At 44.6% G+C, this 24479-nt stretch overlaps 1 protein-coding gene across 2 annotated transcripts in view; it reads left to right on the forward strand.

Annotated features, from left to right (window-relative positions):
- Positions 1 to 24479, forward strand: part of TMEM222 (transmembrane protein 222) — a 92341-nt gene that overhangs the window by 62346 nt on the left and 5516 nt on the right. For both annotated transcript variants that reach the window (XM_089659167.1, XM_089659166.1), the window contains exons 4-6: positions 14152 to 14183; positions 14272 to 14368; positions 21485 to 21612. In XM_089659167.1, the coding sequence (XP_089515293.1) occupies positions 14152 to 14183; positions 14272 to 14368; positions 21485 to 21612 (257 nt within the window). The remainder of the gene's footprint in view (positions 1 to 14151; positions 14184 to 14271; positions 14369 to 21484; positions 21613 to 24479) is intronic.

Here is a 24479-nt window from a genome sequence, read left to right on the forward strand (position 1 = left end):
CAGGGTCAGTGTATTTTAGGTTAAAAAAAAAAACAATTTCTAAGTACGTATTGCTGTCAGCGAGTTTTTGGTAAAAAACCATTGTTTCTGGGTTGTACTGCAGGATAATTTATTTTGGGTTGTCCTTTGGTGGTAGGTTAGGTAATGGCAAGAAATTCACTTCACAAATGCTCTTTTTTTAATATTTTAGACCATTTTTCCTTTGATACTAATAAATAAAAATATAATAAATAAAAAAACGGCCAACTTTTTTCCTGAAAAAAAAGTCTAGGGTTGCACCAATACCGTATCCGTGGCATTAATAAGCTGTTGCATTAGTACTTGTATTGTGTGAATGCTTTGATACCTAAAACTGATATCTTTTCCAGTGCAATTTAACTCCATACAAAATGAATGGGCTCGAACAAGCTCAGTGTGGAGCCCCCAGTCTGCAGTTCAGTCCCCACTAGAACCGCTAGAGGTAGTGCTGTAAAGCTGAAGAAGGAATCCAGGCAAGCCACGGGGAGATGCAGTGGGAGACTCAAAGCTATCAAAGGAGCTGTTGGATGTCCAGGATGCTGTGGCCAATCCGAAGTCTGATGAATGAGGCATGGTTTGCCCTGTGAAACACGTTCTGATTGGCCACAGCATCCTGGATATCTGACAGCTCCCGTGGCATCTTGTGGGTTACCTGGATTCCTGCTTCAGCCTCACAGCACTTTCTCCAGCCGTTCTAGTGGGAACTGAACTTTGGACTGGGGGCTCCACACAGAGCTTGTTGTATGCCTGTGACCAGCGATGTCTGTGAGTGCAGTACTGTCTCGTTTTAACTTTTTTATTGAATAAACATTGATACACTATTGGCGGCTCGGTGCCTCTCTTCTCCTCTTCCTTTGCAGTGCAAGAAACCACATGTGATTCGGACAGGAATTGCACCGCATTCCTGTTCAAATCACGTGATTCTTTGCAGTGCGATTTCAGCCCATTCATTTAGTATGGACTCAAATCGCACCGGAAAGGTATCGGTAAATGGTATCAGCGTGTACTTGAGCATAAGTATCGGTACTTGTACTCTCTGGTAAAAAACAGGTATCGGTGCATCCCTAGTATGTACAGTTTTACTAGCACATGTCAAAGTTGCAAAAATGTGTTCAAGCATTAGGATTTGTTTTATCCTCCATCATGAGGGGGTTAAAAAGAAAAACTAGTGTTTTAAAAAGAATACATAGTTACTTTATTATTATTATTATTATTATTATTATTATTATTATTATTATACAGTATTTATAAAGCGCCAATAGTTCGCTCAGCGCTGTACATTACAGAGGGGAACAGAACATGTGACAGAACAATACCAATACAATGCAAAACATGAGGGGATCGAGGGCCCTGCTCTTTCAAGCTTACAATCTAGGAGGGAGGGGATGGTGGCACAGGAGGAGATAGCTGTGGGGGATGGAGTGGTAGGAAGAGTGGAGGAGGTCGGCAAGTTAGCAGGGGGCGGGGTAGGCTTCCCTGAAGAGATGGGTTTTCAGGGTGCGCCTAAAGGAGAGGAGAGTAGGTGATAATCTGATGGGTTGGGGCAGGGAGTTCCAGAGGATGGGTGACACCCTGGAGAAGTCCTGGAGGCGGGCATGGGAGGAGGAGACCAGGGAACTAGAGAGAAGGAGGTCTTGTGAGGAGCGGAGTGTGCGTGCTGGGCGGTACTTGGATATTAGGTCAGTGATGTAGTTCGGGGCAGTATGGTGGACAGCTTTGTACGTCAGCGTTGGGATTTTGAATTTGATTCGTTGCGCAATCGGAAGCCAGTGGAGGGATTGGCAGAGGGGGGTGGCGGAAACGGAGTGGTTGGAAAGGTGAATGAGTCTGGCAGCCGTATTCAGGATGGACTGAAGCGGGGATAGCCAGCGGCGAGGCAGGCCAGTGAGGAGGGAGTTGCAGTAGTCGAGTTGTGATATGATGAGGGAGTGGATGAGCTGTTTAGTGGTTTCTGGAGTTAGGAACGTGCGGATTTTGGCGATGTTGCGGAGGTGGAGTCTGCACGAGTTTGTTAAAGAGTGGGCTTGGGGCTGGAAGGATAGGTTGGAGTCCAAAATGACACCAAGTACTCTGGCCTGCGGGGCGGGTTTGATGGTGGCGTTGTTGGACATGATGGAGAAGTCAAAGGGGGGTAGTGTCCGGGCTGGAGGGAAGACAAGAAACTCGGTTTTGGAGAGGTTCAGTTTAAGGAAGTGGAGCGACATCCAGTCTGATATGTCGCTCAACAGGTGTGTGATTCGGGCGGAGACCAAGGGGGTGAGGTGGGGGGTTGAGAGATAGATTTGTGTGTCGTCGGCATAGAGGTGGTAGTTGAAGCCGTGAGAGTGTATGAGTTGGCCAAGGGAGGAGGTGTAGATGGAGAAGAGAAGGGGCCCGAGGACAGAGCCTTGAGGGACCCCAACAGAGAGGGGGAGTGAGAGGGAGGTGGTGGCATTATAGGTAACGCTGAAAGAGCGTTGTGACAGGTAGGATGAGAGCCAGGAGAGAGCAGAATCTCTGAGGCCGAGGGAGTGTAGTTTTTTGAGGAGGAGGGGGTGGTCGACTGTGTCAAAGGCCGCAGAGAGGTCAAGGAGTAGGAGCACTGAATAGTGGCCATTAGCTTTGGCGGTTAGCAGGTCGTTGGAGAGTTTGAGTAAGGCAGTTTCGGTGGAGTGTAGGGGACGGAAGCCGGACTGTAGGGGATCGAGGAGGTTGTTGTCGTTGAGGTGAGAGCATAGGCGGGCGTAGACTAGGCGCTCGAGGAGTTTAGATGTAAATGGGAGCAGGGAGATGGGTCTGAGGTTGTTCGGGTCATTGGGGTCCAGGGAGGGCTTTTTAAGTATGGGGGTGATGTGTGCATGTTTCAGCGGGGAAGGGAAAGTGCCGGAGGAGAGGGAGAGATTGAAGATGTGGGTGAGGGAGCGTAGGATGGAGGGGGAGGGAGGTTGTAGGAGTTGTGAGGGGATAGGGTCGAGGGGGCAGGTGGGGAGGCGGGCATCAGAGAGGAGTTATGTAAAAATAGTAAGTACTGCTGCTTTTTTAATGCATATTTAGGTACTTTTTATTGCGCATTTTAGTGCAGTTTTTTTTTTTTTTTTTTTTTTTTTATTTTAATGTGCATTTTGGAACATTCTTTAAATACATATTTTTTGCCCTTTTTTGTAACGTTCATTTTGGCACTTTTGTATCACACATTTTGGTGTGGTTTTTTAATGCCCATTTTAGCATCTCCTTTAAAGCATATTTTGACACTTTCCGCACATTTTGCTGCATTTTGACAACACACATCTGATAGCCATGTTGGGGGGGGCATTGACAATCATGGCACCATAAATGTGACATGCATTTTCCCTGCATTTATGAAATGTGCACAAAAACACAAATTTCTGCAGATTCTTGGAATGTACAGGTGTGAATGGGGCTGTAAAAAAAAAAAAAAGCCAAAATGCGTGTTAGCATCAAAATGCACATAAAGTGCTAGCATGCACATTAAAAAAGCACCAAAATGCCAAATTGAACCTCTTTGGGCATGAAATGTGCGTTTTTTTTCAGCCGGTGTTCTGGCACTTTAGTAATGCGTTTTGTTGCATGGCAAAACGTGTAGCAAAACGCACATGTGCTAACTATGTTTCGAATGCCGTTACCAATGAATGGCGCCCAAAAAAGTGTTGTGCGTTTTGACGTGATACTTGCGTGATCAGGAATCGCGGGCAGAATTGCACGTGTGTGTGTTTTGTTCCAAACATCTTGGAGAACTAACCACAGATCTTCCATGAATGTAGGCTGCCTCACATCCTTCTGTCTCTTCATGTAATGGATAGACTCAATGTTGTTGAGATAAGGGCTCTGTGGTGGCCAAACCATCACTTCCAGGACTTTATGTTCTTCTTTACCCTGAAGATAGTTCTTAATGACAGTTGCTGTATGTTTGGGGTTGTTTTCCTGCTGCAGAATACATTTGGAGGTAATCACACCCCTCCCTGATGGTATGGCATGATGGATAAGTATCTGCCTGTATCTCTCAGCAATGAGGACACCAGATCCTGACTAAATCTTCAGCTCCATTTGCTGAAATGCAACCCCAAACTTGCAAGGAACCTCCACCATGCTTCACTGTTGCCTGCAGACACTCATTATTGTACTGCTCTTTAGCCCTTCGGCCAACACAAACCCTCCTGCTACAGCCAAATATTTATAATTTTGACTCATCAGTCCAGAGCACCTGCTGCCATTTTTCTGTATCCCAGTTCCTATGTTTTCGTACAATGTTGAGTTGTTAGCTTTGTTTCCATGTTCTATGCATACATAGTCTGTCAATTTCTTTAATTAAAATATGTACATTTCCAGCCTTGATTGTGTAGCTTGCCATAGATGAATTGAATCTCGGCCGGTTCAGCAGGAACTGGCAAAGATTCAATCCATCTATGCACAGGGTAGGCATCTTAAAGCTGTTCTAATACCTCAAGGTCTTTTACCTGAATGCATTCTATGCATTCAGGTAAAAAAACCTGTGTCACATACTCCCTCCTCACCCCCCTTATACTTACCTGAGCCACATCACGATCCACCGCTGTGCACAAGAGCTGCAGCTCTCCTGACTCCCTGGGCAGATCGATAGCAGCGGAAGCTATTGGCTCCCACTCCTGTCAATCAACTCTAGTGATCAGGGGGCAGGGACAAGTCTTGCTGTCTGTGTCTATGGACACAGTGGGATTCGGGATCAAGCCCGCACAAGTGCCCCCATGGGAATCGGCTTCCTATTTGGGGCACTGAACGGAGAGTAGGAGCCAGGAGCTCCTGCAAAGGACCCGAGAAGAGGAGATTGGGGCCATCCTGTGCAATTCTATTGCACAGAACAGGTAAATATAGACATGTTTGTTTGTTTTTTTTTCTTTTAAAACATTTTTTCCTTTACAACCACTTTAAAACTATCAGCTGATCGGCATCTAGTGGCTTTGATTTTCGGCACAGTGCCGAGAATAGAGAACAACTGAGCATGTGCAGAGCAGGGCAAGATGGGGCCTTACTGGATTTTAGGCAGAATTGACACTTATCTTTAATGTTTTACATACAGTACTGAACAAAAGTTTTAGGAAGGTGTGAAAAATGTTGTAAATTAAGAAATAGAATTTTGGGAAAAAGAAGTGCTTAATTTATTTTTCTCAATAACAAAATGGAAAGTAAGTGAACAGAAGAGAAACCCAAATCAATATTTGGTGTGACCACCCTTTGACTTCAAAACAACATCAATTCCTCTAGGTACACTTTAGGGCTGAAACAACTAATCAACATAATCGATAATGAAAATAGGTGACAACTATTTTATCATCAATTAATTGGTCAGCCAATTAGTTGGCGTACATACAAAATTAATTTGTTTACATGTAAGTATACACAGTGCAGCACACATACAGCTCAGTACACCATCCATACATGTCAGTAAGTGCCTAAGAACTTGTGAATGTGTGAGGAGGAATGCCTCATGGGACATGTAGTCTTGGGCAGGTGAAGGAAGTGATTTAGGCTTCATTCACACTTAAGTGACTTGTCATGTGACTTTGGACACACAGTCCCATGACCAGTTGCAGCCCATTATTTTCAATGGCACCTGGTCGGATATATGCAAGTTTGAAAAGGTTTCTGCGCTACTTTGATGCAACTTAGTGCCAGAGAGTGTAAAATTGGATCAAAGTCGCACTGGAAATCATTCAACTTTGACAGCCTTAAAGTGATTTAAAAGGCAGAAGGGATTTTCTTACCTTAATGCTGCCCATGCATTAACATTCTGTGACCAGTTAGCCCCCAGCTCCCTCTGTATACTTACCTGATCTCGATCCATCGCTGTGCCCAAGAGAAGCAGCACTGCTCCTCCCTCACCCCCCCCACCACCACCACTTACAGGACTCAAATGTAGTAGCTGGAGCCTTTGGCTTCTGCTGCTGTTAATCACAGCCTGTGAGGACAGAGCCAGGGGCGTGCCTAATTTGCACTGTGTCTGTCAACAGAGGCACGCAGTGTGGCTAGGGAGTGAGCCTGCACAAGTACACCCATAGCAAGTGGCTTGTTATGGGGGGCAGGAGGAGCCAGGAGCGCCAGCAGGGGACCCCAGAAGAGGGGTATCAAGGCTGCTCTGTGCAAAACCATTGCATAGAGCAGGTAAGTATACCATGTTTGTTATTTAGAAAAAAAATTCCAATGTTTACAATTACAGTAAGAGCTCCAGGAAGGGAGGGAGGTGGGGGAGTAGATTGGGACCACAACACCCAGTGAGTGGCAACAAAGTAAAACCATGAACAAGTGCATGGGCCCAAGGAGGCACACCCTGAAATCTGGATAGCATCCCCCCAGGTGCCCAGCAAAAGGTACTTGATAAGCCACCACCAATAAGCAGGGCCTAAGGCCTTGGTGAGAGGCAGACATAAAATATAACAATTGTGCACACCCAGAATAACAATCCCTATTAACCAAACAGTGGAAACACCACTTCCCGCAGCAGTGACCGTTATCTTCTCGACCCTGTAATGAACATTTCGTACCATGATAACATTCTTCAGCTTAAAGGCCCTATGAGGAGACCGGTACAACAGCGTCCACACCAGAGCCAAGGGCTCTGAAAAGTCATGGAAGGGAGGGGAGGGAAGTGGAGGAGGAATGGGAAGGAAGAGAAGGAGGAAGGGAAAGGAAAAGAGGGAACGGAAAGGAAGGGGAGGGCCTAAGACCAGGTGTGGAGGCTGCGGACAGCTCAGGATCGCCCCAGTCACAAGACAACAATGCATAGTAACAGGAAACCATTTAGCTTTGAAAAATTTATACAAGAAATGGTTATGAGAAAAAATACAGGGTGGCCACGTCCTCCCCCATAAGTAAAGGGGCTTGTGATGACAGCGGCCCGAAGACCAGTGAGCAGGTGGGGAGGGCCTGGTCAGCCCAGGCGGCAGAAAATGGTAAAGGTGTGGCATAAGTCCAAAAGGGCTTAGTGCGGGGACCCAGGTACTCAAACAGAAAAAGAGAAAGAAAAAATCCTCACAAAGGAAACCAAGACCCCTTCGGCCCCAGGAGGGGATATGTGAAAGTGATCCAGCTCAAACATCCAGAGCCATGCAGATGTCAAAGATAAACTTAAGTTGGCTTGACGATGCCCAGATCGTCTCGTGCCAGGAACGTGTGGGGGGGGTGGCATCTCGATAGGTGTAAGGTTGACTTTGCCGGGTGATCTGGGGGGAAAAGGTAAGTAGCCAGGCTAAGTCAGCAGTAAACAGAACAATTGTGTAGTAATGTCAATACACCAACATGGCAGCTGTCTAGCTGAAACTCACGGTCCCTGTGGTAAACGCCAGGTAGGATGGAGCCCAGAGCAAGGTTGTACTAGTGATGATGTGACCACACGATCAACCCGGGGGGGGGGGGGGGGAGCATGCAGGGTTTGAACATAGAGGGGTCTTGGGAAGAGACCTCTTGTGACTCGACAACTTCTTCCAGAGGCAGACTAGTTGACTTAAGACCTGCTGAGATTCAGAGGGGGCGCACCAGGCCCTGGGCTGTGGCCCCCTGAGGCAGGAGATGGAGGGATTCCATATTTGCCTGAGCTTCTCCAGGGGTAGTGACGGAATGGCTATGGCTTTGATATGCAAAGGAAAGCCAAAAAGGGAAGCCCCAGGTGAATTTAATGCTCTGGTTCACAAGGACTGAAGTTAAGGGTTTCATCTGGCAGCGGTTCCGGGGGGTAATCTGGGAAGAGTCAGAGTAAAGCTAATAGCGGTGACCTTGAAAGCTAAGCTCTGAGTTATTCTTGGCAGACATGGGGAGAGATTCTTTAGTTCGATAGTATGTAAACTTAATAAGCTTAATATGGTCAAACTAGAGCCAGTCTATGGGAATAGCAGGAACCAGCTCTTGGAACAAGACTGTAGCAGTAGAGGTGAGGTCCGTGATGGATTCTGGGATACCTCTCAAGCGCAGGTTGCCTCGGCGAGAACGGTTCTCAATGTCCTCAAGCCATAGTAATGCATCCACCAGTTCCCTCTTAAGGTCGGTCGGGTTCTGCTCATGCTTCTCGATCACTGTGACTGCAGTGTCCATCTTGTCCTCAAGGTCATTTGTGAGGTTCCCCAGCTCCCGGATCTACTTCGTGAGGAGCTCTACAAGCTTAGAGGTGGCTGCTGATGGCTCACTTTGTTGCATAGTTTTAAAGTGGTATAGGAGCTCGGCATCCCTCGGGACTGGGGGATGTGGTGCCAGTGGAGCCTCGGCAACACTCTGTGTCAGAGGGGAGATCTGTATCCCTCATGAACAGGGACGGAAGTAGCTCCAAACTAGAGGCCGGGGCTTCCGGAGAATTGGTGGGAAGGCTGCAGGCTCCAGGTTGGCTGGCTTGGCACTGGAAGTGCGTGTGGATCCCATTATCCTTCCCTCACCCATGCAGCAGGTGTTGGGAAGGTAGGAGGCGGTCAGAGAAAATGAAAATATTTCCCCAAGAGGCTGTTAAAAAGGAAGATGTGTCCGGTGAGCGAGGAGTAAGATTACCGAGCAACCATCTTGGATTGCTGCTCACGAGCCCCCCTCCCCACCAGGGATCCATACCAAGCGGAAATGTGTCTCTTGCAGAAACACCACTTGAGCCTTGATGCACTTAATTTCCAACTTCAATTTGGAACGCTTTTCAGGGCATTCAAACCACGTACATTATGAGGTAAACTGAATAGATGGCATAATGAAGGTAGCAACCGTATGTACTGGGTCAGGCCATTCAGAACAGAGCAAAGTCTTCAAAGCTCAACTAAGGGTGTAACAGAGGAGAAGCTGGACCCTGGGGGAAGATAAGGGGTAGGGTAGAAGCAAAGAGGGAAAAGCCAAAGAATATAGACCCTTAAGAATAGCAATATTCTATTATTAGAAAGTATGAACCAGGGGGTCCAGTAGAGACTTAGAAAAAATAAGAGGGAAATTGTCAAGAGGAGTTAGGAATGCACTAACTCTCAACAAAAATTGATGTAGGAGGCGCTCCAAATAAAACCCACCAAGTAGGTGGGGGATACATCTATTCTGGGGGTCAATTTGAGTGAAAGATAAGAAGCAGTGGAGTGGGGCTGCAATGCTAACACCCAACAATTTCCTCCCCAAGGGCAAAATACAATGTAAGATATTTACAAAAAAAAAAAAAGGGGGTCAAGTGGATGACACTCGTCATCCCACAACAGGACAGGCGTCAACATGTACTGTCCATTAGGACACCTGTATGCACTGATGTAATGCCAAAAGAAATATCACTTCTCCTTTCCACAACTATTCTGAGTACATCCAAGTGGTAGTCATATAAGCCAGCCACCAGCTCCAAGGTCCTCCGAAATGTCTATTTGTGGAGCTGTATCACCCAAATAATCTTCCTTCCCTCATAGAGCACTCCAGGAAACCACCCCACACGGTACCCATCTAGGCATGGGCCAGTGGTGCCCGACCTCCCCCCAAAAAACACAAAAAAAAAAGGGATTTTTCCTCCCAACTTACACCCCCGGGACAGCAAGTGGGAGAAGGAAAGGAGCCCTCCCCCCAGAAGAAAGACAAATCTTATATTACATTATCTGTACAAGCCACTGTAATTCCTATGACTTTCTTCACCAGCCGCCCACCATCCCCACTCCTCGCCGAATGGAGACCAGTAAAGAAAAAAAACCTCCCCATAACCTGGTGAAAAACACAAACCAAATTGGTCAGTTTATCCCTTGTCTCCAGACATTTCCCTCATCTTAAATCCTCCTTAATAGAAACAAAATCCTATACAAGTAACTATTCATGAGTGATGCCTTTAGTCTGGACACAGGGTACTGGCCTAACTATAATTCAGTTTCTTTAACAGGCAATAGAAGAAAGAAGAGGGAACAAAAAAAAACATAAGTATCGAACCTCAAAGACCCTGTGCATTCCTAAACCCAAACCAACAGGAGTGAAGAGTCCTCAAACTCTTAATATTCATTTATGATATTTAAGGGCAGTCTTCAAAATATATCTAACCAATCCGGCACTTCTATCGGGGCTGCACCCAGAAAAGAGAAATGGTCCTGTAGTTGACTGTGATTATGAAGAGATAAAGACTGGCCATTTTTCTTGATCAACAAATGAAATGGATATTTCCATCTATAAGATGCCACTGATGCTTTGATATGCTCAAGTAAGGGGCACATTAGGCATCTCATCCACAGATTGTTTTTGGATAAGTCTGGTAAACCTTGTATCTGTGCCCTGTCAAATTCTATCCATCCCATCTCCCATGCTTTACGGATCATCTCTTTAATATTGAAAAAATTAATTCGACAAAGTACATCCCGTGGGGAGTCCTGTCAAGATCTAGAATTAGTAACTCGAGGAACTCTTATCAATTTCCAGCTCCGCATCAGTTGTTTTACCCACAATGGAGTTACAAATAATGTATGTCTGAGTTCTGGACTGCTTGTAGACTCGGGTATACCCCTGAGGTGGATATTGTTCCTTTTTGGTTTCGGTTCTCTGCGTCTTCCACGCGAAGAAAAAGCGCAGTGAGCCTTTGCCTGGTCATTGATTGAAGAGACTTTAAGATAGCCAGGAATTCACAATGTCACCTGCTGCCTCCAATGTACATGCTCTTGTTTCTACCCTCTCAACGTGTTCCCGCACCTCAGTTATCTCCTAGCAGAGCACCCCTTTTAAGCGTTGTGCCAGGTTTTCCAAGTCTCCTCTAGTTGGAATTGCCTCCAGATCCTGTTTTGGAGAAAGCAATCGTAGAACACTCATTACCCCCTCGCTCATGGACTGCTCACCCAGATCTTATATCAGTTTTGGGTCTAGACTGCGTGAAGCTAACTCCCCTAGGGCTGATGATCCCTGGGATGGTTGGCGTGGAGAGGCTTCTAGAGACTTATAGAAGTAGTTGACGCTGGCATTGCTGATGTAGATGTTATAGGACTAGATATGATCAATGTGGATACTGTGTTCAGTACAGTTCCTGCCACTGCTATAGCAGGAGAAGCTGAAGTAACAGATGCAACAATTACAGTAGGTATCATTATTGGTATGTTGTTTGAAGATTCCTGCGCCTCCAATGAACCCGGTAAGCACTGTGTTACTGCCATGGATGGATCATATGTTGATCTATGCTCGAAAGGCATAGTAACTACAGTGAAAGAAATAAGTATTTGTGAGTGGGCAAACATTCAAAATCAGCAGGGGAGCAAAAAAATGATCAGTCTAAAAATCGTATGGTAGGTGTATTGTAACACTGAGAGACAGAATAGCAACAAAAAATTCAAAAGACATGCATGTCTAACAAATTATGCACTGATTTGCATGTTCATGAGGGAAATAAGTATTTGAGCCCCTTCAGAAAGCATGATTTAGTACTTTGTGGCAAATCCCTTGTTGGCAATCACAGAGGTCAGACGTTTCCTGTAGTTGGCTGACGTTTGGCAACTCGAGTTGGGATGGTGTTCTTGGGGTCATAGGCAGCAATCCTCCTCCTCCAAACACGGCGAGTTGAGTTGATGACAAAGAGCTCGATTTTGGTCTTATCTGACCACAAAACTTTCAACCAGTCCTCCTCTGCATCATTCAGATGTTCAGTGGCAAGCTTCAGATGGGCCTGGACATGTGCTCTCTTGAGCAGAGGGAACTTGCGATCACTTCAGGATTTCAATTCTTGTCAGTGTAGTGTGTTACCAATTGTTTTCTTGGTGACTGTGTCCCAGCTGCCTGGAGATCATTGACAAGATCCTCACGTGTAGTTCTGGGATGATTCCTCACTTTCTCATGATCATTGACACTCCACGAGGTGAGGTCTTGCATGGTGCACCAGACCTAGGGAGACTGACAGTTGTTTTGTGTTTCTTCCATTTGCGAATGATTGTGCCAACTGTTGTCACCTTCTCGCCAAACTGCTTGGCGATAGGTTGGTAGCCCAGTCCAGCCTTGTATAGGTCTACAATCTTGTCCCTGACATCCTTGGACAGCTCTTTGGTCTTTGCCATAGTGGAGAGTTTGGATTCTGATTGCTCCTGTTGACAGGTGTCTTTTTTTTTTTTATACAGGTAACAAAATGATTAGCAGCACTACCTTTTAAGAGACTGTTTCTCATCTCAGCTTGTTACCTGTATGAAAGGCACCTGGTAGCCAGAAATCCTGCTGAATGATAGGGGGTCAAATCCGTGCATAATTTGTTAGACATGCATTTCTTTTGAATTTTTTGTTGCTATTCTGTCTCTCAGTATTACAATACACCTACCATTCGATATTTAGACTGATCATTTCTTTGTGAGTGGGCAAACATTCAAAATCAGCAGGGGATCAAATACTTATTTCATTCACTGTAACAAACTTCCTGAGATATATTTCCATGCAAACTGCACTCGCCCACTTCCTCAAGGACCAGAGCTACAAAGACCTCTGTAGCATGTGTAGGGCCCGAAGTTGTGTTACCAGAATAGGGTCTGTGGGGCCCAGAAAATCCAGTGACCCCTGAACACTACTGGGACCCATTGAACCAACCAAACCCACTGTATCCACTTAGCCAGTAGCAGTGCTTTCACTACTCGCTGAAGCTGGAATTGCCCCGGGAACTGCCCCAGGAGCTGAGCCAAGGACTGATGGCATAAAGCGGAGCATGCTAGTTGACTTGGAGCTTGGAAACCCCTCCTCGTTCTGGCCCAGTGAGTTTTCTCCCTCTTGTCATAGATAAGACTATCTGCTGTTAAGTACAACCTGTATTGAGGCAGCTGATAATACTGCAGAGGCCCCGATGGTGTTAATTCTAGGATCTCCCACCAGCAGGCTTCTCTGGATTTTGCTGACACAAGTTCCTCTGCAGTGCACCACTGTGTTTTCAGATACGGGAATGGCTGGATAAAAACGGGTATTAGTGTAAATGGAGACACACAAGTGATCACACAAAGACCCCCAGCTACCCATGTCTTTACTCGTTCTACTGTCTAATATTCCACACTCTCTTAATGCACATCACAGTTCTCAGCTCAGCAAAGACACAGGGACTGGCAGCTAGCAGGTTTACAGGCTGAAGAGCATACTCTAATCCCGCAGATCCCGTCAGCATGCTGGATTGGGATGGATAGCAGTAATAGGTGGAGGTCAAAATGTTTTGGGACTCCCGTGAATTCTTGCACCAAAGTCCCCAGTTTATTTGGGCCAGCAAGGCCACCAAGGGCTTTTTCTGGTACTGGTTCCGCTGCCATACCTTTAAATAGATGGGTGACTGATGTCCGTGAAAATGGTATTGCTGCACTTCTCAGATCAGTCTTGTACACTGGGACAAAAATTACCAGCCCACAGTTTGACACAAATATAGCTGCAGTACACTGGATGAATGGATTGATGGATGTCAGTAGTACACCTGGATGGATGGATAAATGAGTTATTGGAGGATGACTGGTAGCTGCTAAGTGACACAAACTGAAGGCAGGAGGTGATTTAGCTGGTAATGGCAAGGATTTTGTACTTCATTATTTACAGCTCAATGTAATCTGGTGTGAATCATTCTGGCAGTTTAAGAAACAGCTGGAGGCAACAAGATTGATAATAGGAGAAGATGAAGGTGGGGGTGGCTGGCTGCACAGGACTTCCAGGAAACTTCACCGAAACTCCACTAAAAACTGCCAACTGACAGTCAAGGAGTTTCAGTGTTGAGGACAGAAGAATAAAGGAAGAGTGAAGGAGATAATGCTGTCAGACAAAAGGTTTAGCTGTTGATCTCACTGACACCGTTGATAGGCTTCTGCAAGGAGGTAGAACTAAAATTCCAGTTTGATAGTAGTAGTAGCAGCCCAGTAAACCCAAGAACTCGGTCATCAGCAATTAGCCAGCATGATCCAAGCTGAAAACCGCTTAGCATTTCCTATCCTGTCCATGTTGTTTGGCGAAGCCCTTGGAAAAAGCAGAGCTCAGGGAATCGGCAACCAACCCACGCCATGGTCACTCATTTTTGTCATCACTTTTTTGTAAACTGAAGGAGACAAAAGTAATGCCAATAGCAACTAATTTGAGGTTTTTGTTTCTTATATGAATTAGAAAACAACAGTGTTTTGGTTATTGAGGTCATCAAAGATATATTTTTCTGCTGATCATCTTGGGTTGTGGGATAACTGCAATTATATGTAACATAAAAATCTTTGTTTACAGGAAGATTGTATGGCATTTGGGAAACCAGTCAAGTAAGTGGCTTCTTTTACAATAACAATATTCATCTGTAAATTTTTATGTTTCCAAACTTCACCATTCTGCAAAAATATTTCTTTTTAGATACTGGCAATTAGATCCTAATTTTGTCTATGCCAGTGGTCCCAATCCATGGGATACAGCTGTCCACGAAGCTTCTGAAGAGTATAAACATCGCATGGTGAGTTCTTTTTCACATCAAATTTGCATCAGTTTTAAGGAGTAACTCTAAGGCTGGCCATACATTATACAATTATCTGCAGATTTTTGGTTTAGATTTACCAAAAACCATATAATAGGAGGACAAACCTAAACAACACTTTCAGTTGTATCCAATTAGGCAGGCCCTTGCACTACATAGTTGAAGGTAAATCTAAAGGAAATTGGGCAGAAAATCTGCAGATAATTGTATAATGTATGGCCAGCCTAAGCAGATATAAGGAATGCACAAAGCAAAGGCAGATAATGCCAAAATTAGTGGGACACCCCTCCAAATCATTTAATTCAGGTGCTGCAATGACCTCCATGGCCACAGGTGTATAAAAACAAGCACCTAGGCATGCAGACTTCTACAAACATTTGTGAAAGAATGGGTCGCTCTCAGGAGCTCAGTGAATTCAAGCGTGGTACTGTGATAGATTATCACCTGTGCAGTAAGTCCATCCGTGAAATTTCCTTGCTACTAAATATTCCACAGTCAACTGTTAGTGGTATTATACAACAGCAAATCAGCCACAAAGTGGTAGGCCAAATAAAATGACAGAGACATCAGTGCCTGACCTCACAAATGCGCTTCTGGAAGAATGTTCAAACATTTCCATAGACACACTCCTAAACCTTGTGGACAGCCTTCCCAGAAGAGTTGAAGCTGTTATAGCTGCAAAGAGTGGGCCAACTCAATATTGAACCCTGCGGACTAAGACTGGGATGCCATTAAAGTGTTACTAAATCCAGGACCCTGCATTCATTCTATGTGGTCTCCCACAGTACACACTACATGGGAATGCAATTATTTTAGTAACTCTAAACTGCTAAATACTTTTTCTCATCAGTAGTTAGAGCAGTCTTGTGACTTCTATCATTGTTTGCAGAGCACTGGTAAAGCTTGTAGTAGCAGTTTTCCTTCTGCTCTAGGAGGATGCAAAACTCCTGACCTCTGAGCAGTGCTGATTGGCCCTGTGCTGATCACATGCATTCTCCCAAGAAAAAAAAAAAACCTCTCTAGCAATACACACTGAACTAAGCATATGTACAGTGTCTCCACACGATATATCTTATCAGGTGATAAGAGGTGGACACTGGAAGAAGAGGATCAAACAGCATTTTTACACAGAGCAGAGGATTACCCCTTACAGGTGAAACTCGAAATATTAGAATATCGTGCAAAAGTTAATTTATTTCAGTAATGCAACTTAAAAGGTGAAACTAATATATGAGATAGACTCATTACATGCAAAGCAAGATATTTCAAGTTGTGATTTGTCATAATTGTAATGATTATGGCTTACATGAAAATGGCAATTATATGGCTCATGAAAACCCCAAATCCACAATCTCAGAAAATTAGAATATTGTGAAAAGGTGCAATATTTTCGGCTCAGTGTCCCACTCTAATCAGCTAATTAAGCCATAACACCTGCAAAGGGTTCCTGAGCCTTTAAATGGTCTCTGTCTGGTTCAGTAGGAATCACAATCGTGGGAAAGACTGCTAACCTGACAGTTGTGCAGAAAACCATCATTGACACCCTCTATAAGGAGGGAAAGCCTCAAAAGGTAATTGCAAAAGAAGTTGGATGTTCCCAAAGTGCTGTATCAAAGTACATTAACCTCCCTAGCGGTATGATTCTTTCCGATTTTTTGTGCTGAAAGCGGTACCATTTTGTTGCATGGAAATATGTAGTTTTTTATTGTAGGCTGTAATTTTTAGGAATAACTCACTGAAATCTGTCCGAACAAAAGTCTATTAAACATTCCGGATATGATAAAATTTGAAACACGAAATCATGAATTATAATTTAATAAATAATCATAAAAAATAATAATATAATAATAATAAATTTAATTCAATAATATAATCAAACCAAAAACACTGAAATTTGAAATACAGAGGCAAATTCGCACATCGCTGAGCAAAGTCGCAAAATTGTTTTCAGTGTCTGATGACGAATTTCCCCACGAATCATCACTCAATTCTGCAAGTGGTTCTGATTTACTATCGCTGTTCTAAAACCGCTTTTGACGTAAAGGGACGCTTTTTGGACGCCATGGACTTGTCTAAGTTTCCAGGCAGAAAGAACATTCAAAATGCAGGCAGGGCACAGGACAAAGCACTAGGGACAAAATGTATGTGAAATGCATTGAAATAGCAATGACAGCAAAAATTCCATTTTTTAAAAAATTCAAATTTCCTGCCGGTTCCGGCGCCCGTACGTCCCGACGTCACAGGGACCGGAACACAGAAGCCGGATGCCGGCACCGGCCGGAGGAGATGGCCGGGGACGCTGGAGGGGCCACATCGCGGGTGCGAAGGACAAGGTAAGTGCTGCAGGGACCCCCAGAGCAGCGCCGCATGGTAAGCCCAAGTGTAGCTCGGGGTTACCGCTTTTGGTATAGAAATTTTACCCCGAGCTACACTCGGGAACACCGCTAAGGAGGTTAATAGAAAGTTATGTGGAAGGGAAAAGTGTGGAAGAAAAAAGTGCACAAGCAGCAGGGATGACCGCAGCCTGGAGAGGATTGTCAGGAAAAGGCCATTCAAAAGTGTTGGGGACTTTCACAAGGAGTGGACTGAGGCTGGAGTCAGTGCATCAAGAGCCACCACACACAGACGGATCCTGGACATGGGCTTCAAATGTCGTATTCCTCTTGTCAAGCCACTCCTGAACAACAAACAACATCAGAAGCGTCTTACCTGGGCTAAAGAAAAATAGATCTGCTCTGTTGCTCAGTGGTCCAAAGTCCTCTTTTCTGATGAGAGCAACTTTTGCATCTCATTTGGAAACCAAGGACCCAGAGTATGGAGGAAGAATGGAGAGGCACACACTGCAAGATGCTTGAAGTCCAGTGTGAAGTTTCCACAGTCTGTGTTGATTTGGGGATCCATGTCATCTGCTGGTGTTGGTCCACTGTGCTTCCTTAAGTCCAGGGTCAATGCAGCCGTCTACCAGGAGATTTTGGAGCACTTCATGCTTCCTTCCGCAGATGAGCTTTATGGGGATGCTGACTTCATTTTCCAGCAGGACTTTGCACCTGCCCACACTGCCAAAAGCACCAAAACCTGGTTCAATGACCGTGGGATTACTGTGCTTGATTGGCCAGCAAACTTGCCTGACCTGAACCCCATAGAGAATCTATGGGGCATTGCCAAGAGAAAGATGAGAGACATGAGACAGAACAATGCAGAAGAGCTGAAGGCCACTATTGAAGCATTCTGGTCTTCCAGAACACCTCAGCAGTGCCACAGGCTGATAGCTTCCATGCCACGCCGCATTGAGGCAGTAATTGCTGCAAAAGGGGCACAAACCAAGTACTGAGTACATATGCATGCTTATACTTTTCAGAGGTCCGATCTTGTTCTTTGTACAATCCTTGTTTTATTGATTGCATGTAATATTCTCATTTTCTGCGATTGTGGATTTGGGGTTTTCATGAGCTGTAAGCCATAATCATCACAATTATGACAAATCACGGCTTGAACTATCTTGCTTTGCATGTAATGAGTCTATCTGATATATTAGCTTCACCTTTTAAGTTGCATTACTGAAATAAATGAACTTTTGCACGATATTCTAATTTTTTCGAGTTTCGCCTGTAGGTTCCACAGTGAGTATAACAAGCATGCTTTATTGCATATACAGACTGATTTTACTGTTGTGGGTTTAGTAACACTTTAAAGTTCATGTGCGTGTAAAGGCAGGTGTCCCAATACATTTGGCAAGATGGTGTATATTCATTACAAAATGTAATGTATTTTTAAATGCTCGTCTCCAGGACTTCGCCAGAGCTTCTCCCATCCCTGGAACTCTTTCCCTCAACTTGTCCGACTGTTCCCTACTCTGACTGCCGTTTTGGCGATCCCTGAAAACTCATCTCTTCAGTGAAGAATATCACGCTTCCAATTAGACATTTATCATGTCCATCAGTTCTTCCCCCACAGTTATAACCTTTTGTACCACTTGCCCCACCCTATTAATTGTTAGCTTTTATGAGCAGGCCCTCTTATTCCTTGTTTTTTTATTGTATTGTAACTGTACTGTCTCCCTTTATATTGTAAAGCGCTGCACTAACTGTTGGCGCTATATAAATTTTGAATAATGATGATAATCATAGTATAAGCATCTGGATTGACTTGGAATTGGCCTCTTTTAGCACTCAGACTGAAAACCCATAAATGTAGCACTAGGAACCAATAAGGCTCTGCTACATTGCACATGTGATGGCAAGGAACATATTGACAGCAGGAGAGAGCAGATGGTTGAGCTTAATAGGGTACTGCTTCTCCTTCACTGCCCAGTCGCAGGGTGAGGGTAGGGAAGTGATTTAGCTGTAGTGCTTAACAAAAGTGGAGACAAACCAGATTCCTTCTCTGATTCTGTTGGTTGGTAGAGCTGTGCAAATCTTAGAAATGGCCAGACAGCTTTGACAGGTTAAAGGATTAGTTAATCTTTGTAAAAAAAAATGTGCATTTATTTTTTTTACTAGGAGCCTGTAAAGCATTGCACCTGCGATCAGCAGATTGCAGGTGCAATCTCAGGCTCTTTCAGACTGTCAGTGTAGCTGACTTTCTGTACATCTTATGGGCAGTTAATTACTGAATGACAGAAAAACATCAATGAACTACCTAGAGTGCTCATCAGCCCCCTGGTAGTTAATTGAGAACTACAAGTCGTCAGCCACAATAACTGACAGTTACGTGACCGGGAGGGCGGAACCCCACACGGTCGCGTTTAATTGTGTGCCAGAAAAGATCCCCGGCCCCCTGTCAAAATGCAGGATCAAGGAATAGAAGGGTGGGGCCTGTGCAGGGGCTGCGCAACAGTAACCTGTTACATGGTACACCTTGACTACTGGTGTAACATAAGGTGAACTGATCATTTAAACTGCCCCAGTATATACAGTATCTCACAGAAGTGAGTACACCCCTCACATTTTTGTAAATATTTTATTATATCTTTTCATGTGACAACACTGAAGAAATGGCACTTTGCTACAATGTAAAGGAGTAAGTGTACAGCTTGTATAATAGTGTAAATTTGCTGTCCCCTCAAAATAACTTAACACACAGCCATTAATGTCTAAACCGCTGGCAACAAAATTGAGTACACCCCTAAGTGGAAATGTCTAAATTGGGCCCAAAGTTCCAATATTTTGTTTGGCCACCATTATTTTCCAGCACTGCCTTAACCCTCCTGGGCATGGAGTTCACTAGTGCTTCACAGGTTGCCACTGGAGTCCTCTTCCACTCCTCCATGAGGACATAACGGAGCTGGTGGATGTTAGAGACCTTGCGCTCCTCCACCTTCCATTTGAGGATGCCCCACAGATGCTCAATCTTTAGGTTTGGAGACATGCTTGGCCAGTCTATCACCTTTTACCCTCAGCTTCTTTAGCAAGGCAGTGGTCGTCTTGAAGGTGTGTTTGGGGTCGTTATGTTGGAATACTGCCCTGCTGCCCAGTCTCCAAAGGGAGGGGATCATGCTCTGCTTCAGTATGTCACAGTACATGTTGGCATTCATGGTTCCCTCAGTGAACTGTAGCTCCCTAGTGCCGGCAGCACTCATGCAGCCCCATACCATGACACTCCCACCACCATGCTTGACTGTAGGCAAGACACACTTGTCTTTGTACTCCTCACCTGGTTGCTGCCACACACGCTTGACACCATCTGAACCAAATAAGTTTATCTTTGGTCTCATCAGACCACAGGACATGGCTCCAGTAATCTATGTCCTTAGTCTGCTTGTCTTCAGCAAACTGTTTGCGGGCTTTCTTGTGCATCATCTTAAGAAGAGGCTTCCTTCTGGGACAACAGCCATGCAGACCAATTTGATAAAGTGTGCGGCCTGAGCAGACCTGATTCGGTCTGAGCAGTGACAGGCTGACCCCCCCACCCCTTCAACCTCTGCAGAAATGCTGGCAGCACTCATACATCTATTTCTCAAAGACAACCTCTGGATATGACACGGATCACGTTCACTCAACTATGGTGAGGTCTGTTCTGAGTGGAAGCTGTCCTGTTAAACTGCTGTATGGTCTTGGCTACCGTGCTGCTGCTCTTATAGCCTAGGGGCCATCTTTATGTGGAGCAACAATTCTTTTTTCAGATCCTCCGTGTTCTTTGCCATGAGGTGCCATGTTGAACTTCCAGTGACCAGTATGAGACAGTGAGAGCGACAACACCAAATTTTAACACACCTGCTCCCCATTCACACCTGAGACCTTGTAACACTAAGGAGTCACATTAGGGAAAATGGCTAATTATGCCACATTTGGACATTTTCACTTAGGGGTGTACTCACTTTTGTTGCCAGCGGTCTAGACATTAATGGCTGTGTTCAGTTATTTAGAGGGGACAGCAAATTTACACTGTTATACAAGCTGCACACTCACTACTTTACATAGTAGCAAAGTGTCATTTCTTCAGTGTTGTCACATGAAGATATAATAAAATATTTACAAAAATGTGAGGGGAGTACTCACTTCTGTGAGACACTGTGTATTTAGCTCTTAGCCTGGAGTTCTGCTTTACCTCCCTCTCTAAAACCATCAGAAAAGGCGTTGATTTACTAAAATAATGACTTTTAACTTTGCAAAGTGAATGTTCACTTTGCATTATACATCTTCACTGAGCTTAGAAAATAAAGTGAAACTGTTCACATTGGGCAACCATTCTTGTACTACGAAAAACACATTTTTAAAATTTCTCTCACATGATTGGGTATCAGTTTGTGAGCCTACACTTTTAAAAGGGAACAGCCTCTAATCTATTAGTAAGTTTTTTTTCAACTGTTCCTGGTCCCTCCTAATTGTCTCTCAGTATTTCTGATTTCAGAAAGATCATCTAGTAATCGGGCTGCTATGCACAGTCAGATATCTTAAGGATTCAGTTGTTGATCTCTGCTCTGCCTAATTATATGGTCATATCTAGGCACTTTTAAGAAATCCTTTTTGCCTGCTATTATTTGTGATGGTATAATATCCTCCATCAAAAACATTATATACATTGTTTGGTATTTTTACTCCTCTGTTGATCTGTGATTCACATTTTGTATGTAAAATTCTTTTGTTTTGGTTCCAGCACAATTTATGTTGTGACAACTGTCATTCCCATGTGGCTATGGCGTTGAACCTTATGAAGTACAATAACACGAACTGGAACATGGTGAAACTCTGTATTCTGAGCTTGGTGTACAGTAAATATGTTAGGTGAGTGTGTCTTTTACTGCCTAAGTCTTTGTAAAAAACGTGTGTGTGTGTGTGTGTGTGTGTATATATATATATATATATATATATATATATATGTGTGTGTGTGTGTGTGTGTGTGTGTGTGTGTGTGTATATGTATATATATATATGCAGTCTGCCAAACTCTGCGGTGTTGGGTTGGCAAGAATATTGGAAGGGGGGATGGAGGAGGGTGGACAGGTAGGGGTGGGGGTAGTTGAGGTTCAAGGGCATTATATTGCACTTTCTGCAGTGGGGTGACATCAAGGGGGAAATGCATGCATGGAATAAAGGAGGATTGTATATTGGCTTGGCAAGAGGAGGAGTGTAGGCTAAGTAGTTAGTGAGGTCGTGCAACTGAGTGTGAAGAGGGGGGTCGGTGGGGGCATGCAGGTGAAGTATTGAGAAAGAGGCTCCGTCTGGACAAGGTGATGTTATTGGAGGTGAAGTCATGTTAATGAAAGTAGGAAAAAGGTGCATTGCTGAGAAGATGCTTAAAGGTGTAGTGGTTAGACTGGGATGTGATAACAGAGGTGGGTCAGGGCATTTATGCACAGTGTTTGCGGGGCTTCCTGAAAGCAGAGAGAGAGTGGGGTACAGGATGTGGGAGTTTGGGAGAGAGTGGCCAGCAAATGTCTGCCTGCAGGCATTGGACGAGAGAGAGAGTCATGAACAATTGCAGTGGTGAGAGAGGGGCAGGGTGTAAGCTTGATAGTGAGACTGGGAAGGGAGCATTCACCTGGTGCAGTGGTGAGAGACCGGGTACAGAAGCTTTGATGAATGGCGGGAGTGTGGGCGTGGTGCCTTTTAACAAGAAAGTGGGGGGCACATGTACAGACTGTTTCGAGAAAAAGTGTGCAAGTGCAGTAGGTGGTCAGAGAAGGCTGCTTGGGCGATTCCAGATGCCATGTTTGCAGCCTTGGATTATGCATCATGCATGCACAGGTGCCATTCGACCAGTGGTCAACCAATGTGTCCCACACATTTAGCAGTAATGTGATATATGATCCCCGTGCATGCGCTGTGTACTTTCTTGCAATTGATGCTTTTGTCCTCTTTGATGCTCAGATCCATATGGTAAAAAATACAGCATGTGCACAAGCATAGCAGTACTCTACTACATGCCGCCATATTAGTCAAAGCATCAAGAACAGCCACAGGGCAGTACTCTGCTACAGCCTCAATTCATGGAACTTTCCATTCCTCTTCGTCCCAAACACCCCCCCTTCTCCTGCGTGGTGCTAGAAGGAGTGGGAATCCTTCTAGCACCACACAGCACCTATTAGGTACTTCACTCACCGCTCTCCTCTTTTGATGCACATTGTATTCGTCTATTTTCTCCCATTTCTCTAAGGATAGCTGTGATTTACCGCCCCCCTGACAGGTATTAACCTTGATGACCTTGGACTTGATGACTTCTCTACCTGTCTACCCTGTTTTCTCTTTTTTGAAATCCCCCACATTCTCGTTGACTTCAATATCCCTGTTAATGCTAATACTCCCACTACTTTTAAACTTCTCAGTCTAACCTCCTCCTTTTTTGACCTGAAGCAATGGATATATGTTTCTTTTCACTCTGACCTTGTATTCTCCTACCTATGCACTTCGTGCAATCTCTCCAACATTCCTCTTCCACTCTAGGATCACCACCTTATTAGTTTCACTTTCCCTGTCTTCAACCTCCTCTCCCTCCAGTGGCCTAACACCAGTGGCCTAACAGTTACCCATAGAATAAAGCAGAAAAGGGTTGAGGTGGCAAAGGTTTCTGCTACTGACCACCTGTATGACAAAATCTCATCTCTGTCTTGCCCCAAACTAGCCACTTCTGTCTACAACAGTTCACTGTCTTCCTCCCTAGATAAGCTTGCCCCCTCACTACACACAGAATTGGGCCCTGATCCTTACAACCTTGGCAAACAGATGACACCAGGTGTCTCAGAAAACGTAGCAGCACTCTTGAGCGCCTGTGGCGTAAGACTAAGTCTCAGAAAGACTAACCAATATAAATCTGCACTCCAAAAACACTATTCCTGCCTCCTCACTGCCAAGAAGACCTGTTTTTATCACTCTCATTAACACCTTCTCATCCAGTCCCTGTCAACTTTTATCTAAATTAAGCCTTCTTCTTCTTCCTCCACTACTTCCATCCACTAACTCACTCACTGCCCAGGAGATCGACTTTCACTTCAAAAATAATATTGATACAATTTGTGATGAGATCTCTGATGTGCAGATACCTTCCCTACTTAACACTCCATGTCCACAGGTATAATCACTACTTCCCTCATTCAACCCCACCACTGTAGATGAGGTTGCTAAACTTTTTTCTACCGCCCACCTAACCATTTGCCCCCTGGACCCTGTTCCCTCACAAATGCTATGGTCACCCTTTGGCTCTATCTTACACTCACACTAATTCACATCTTCAATCTCTCTCTTCTGTGGCATCTTCCCCAACACTCTAAAACATGCACTAGTCACCCCCCATACTTGAAAAGCCCTCACTGCACTCCACTAATCATAACCTTTGCCCCATCTCCTTACTCCCCTTTTCTCCAAACTCCTTGGTCTACGTCTTGGTCAAACGTCTGAGCGACCATCTCGCTAAGAACGACCTTCTTGATCCCCTTCAGTCTGGATTTCGCCCTTAACACTCTCTGGGAACTGCTCTCCTAAAACTCACAATCTACTAATGGATAAAATCAATGGACACTATTCTGTACTCCTACTTCTGGACATTTCTGCTGCCATTGACATGGTGGACCACTTCCTCCTCCTCAAAAAAAAAAAAAAAATTCTGCTCCTTTTGGTCTTCGCAACTGTACTGTTCGCTGGTTCTCATCCTACCT

The sequence above is a fragment of the Staurois parvus genome, unplaced genomic scaffold (genome assembly GCF_062004578.1).
Source record: "Staurois parvus isolate SC_StPar_1 unplaced genomic scaffold, SC_StPar_1.0 ptg001134l, whole genome shotgun sequence".
In the NCBI taxonomy this organism is placed as follows: domain Eukaryota; kingdom Metazoa; phylum Chordata; class Amphibia; order Anura; family Ranidae; genus Staurois; species Staurois parvus.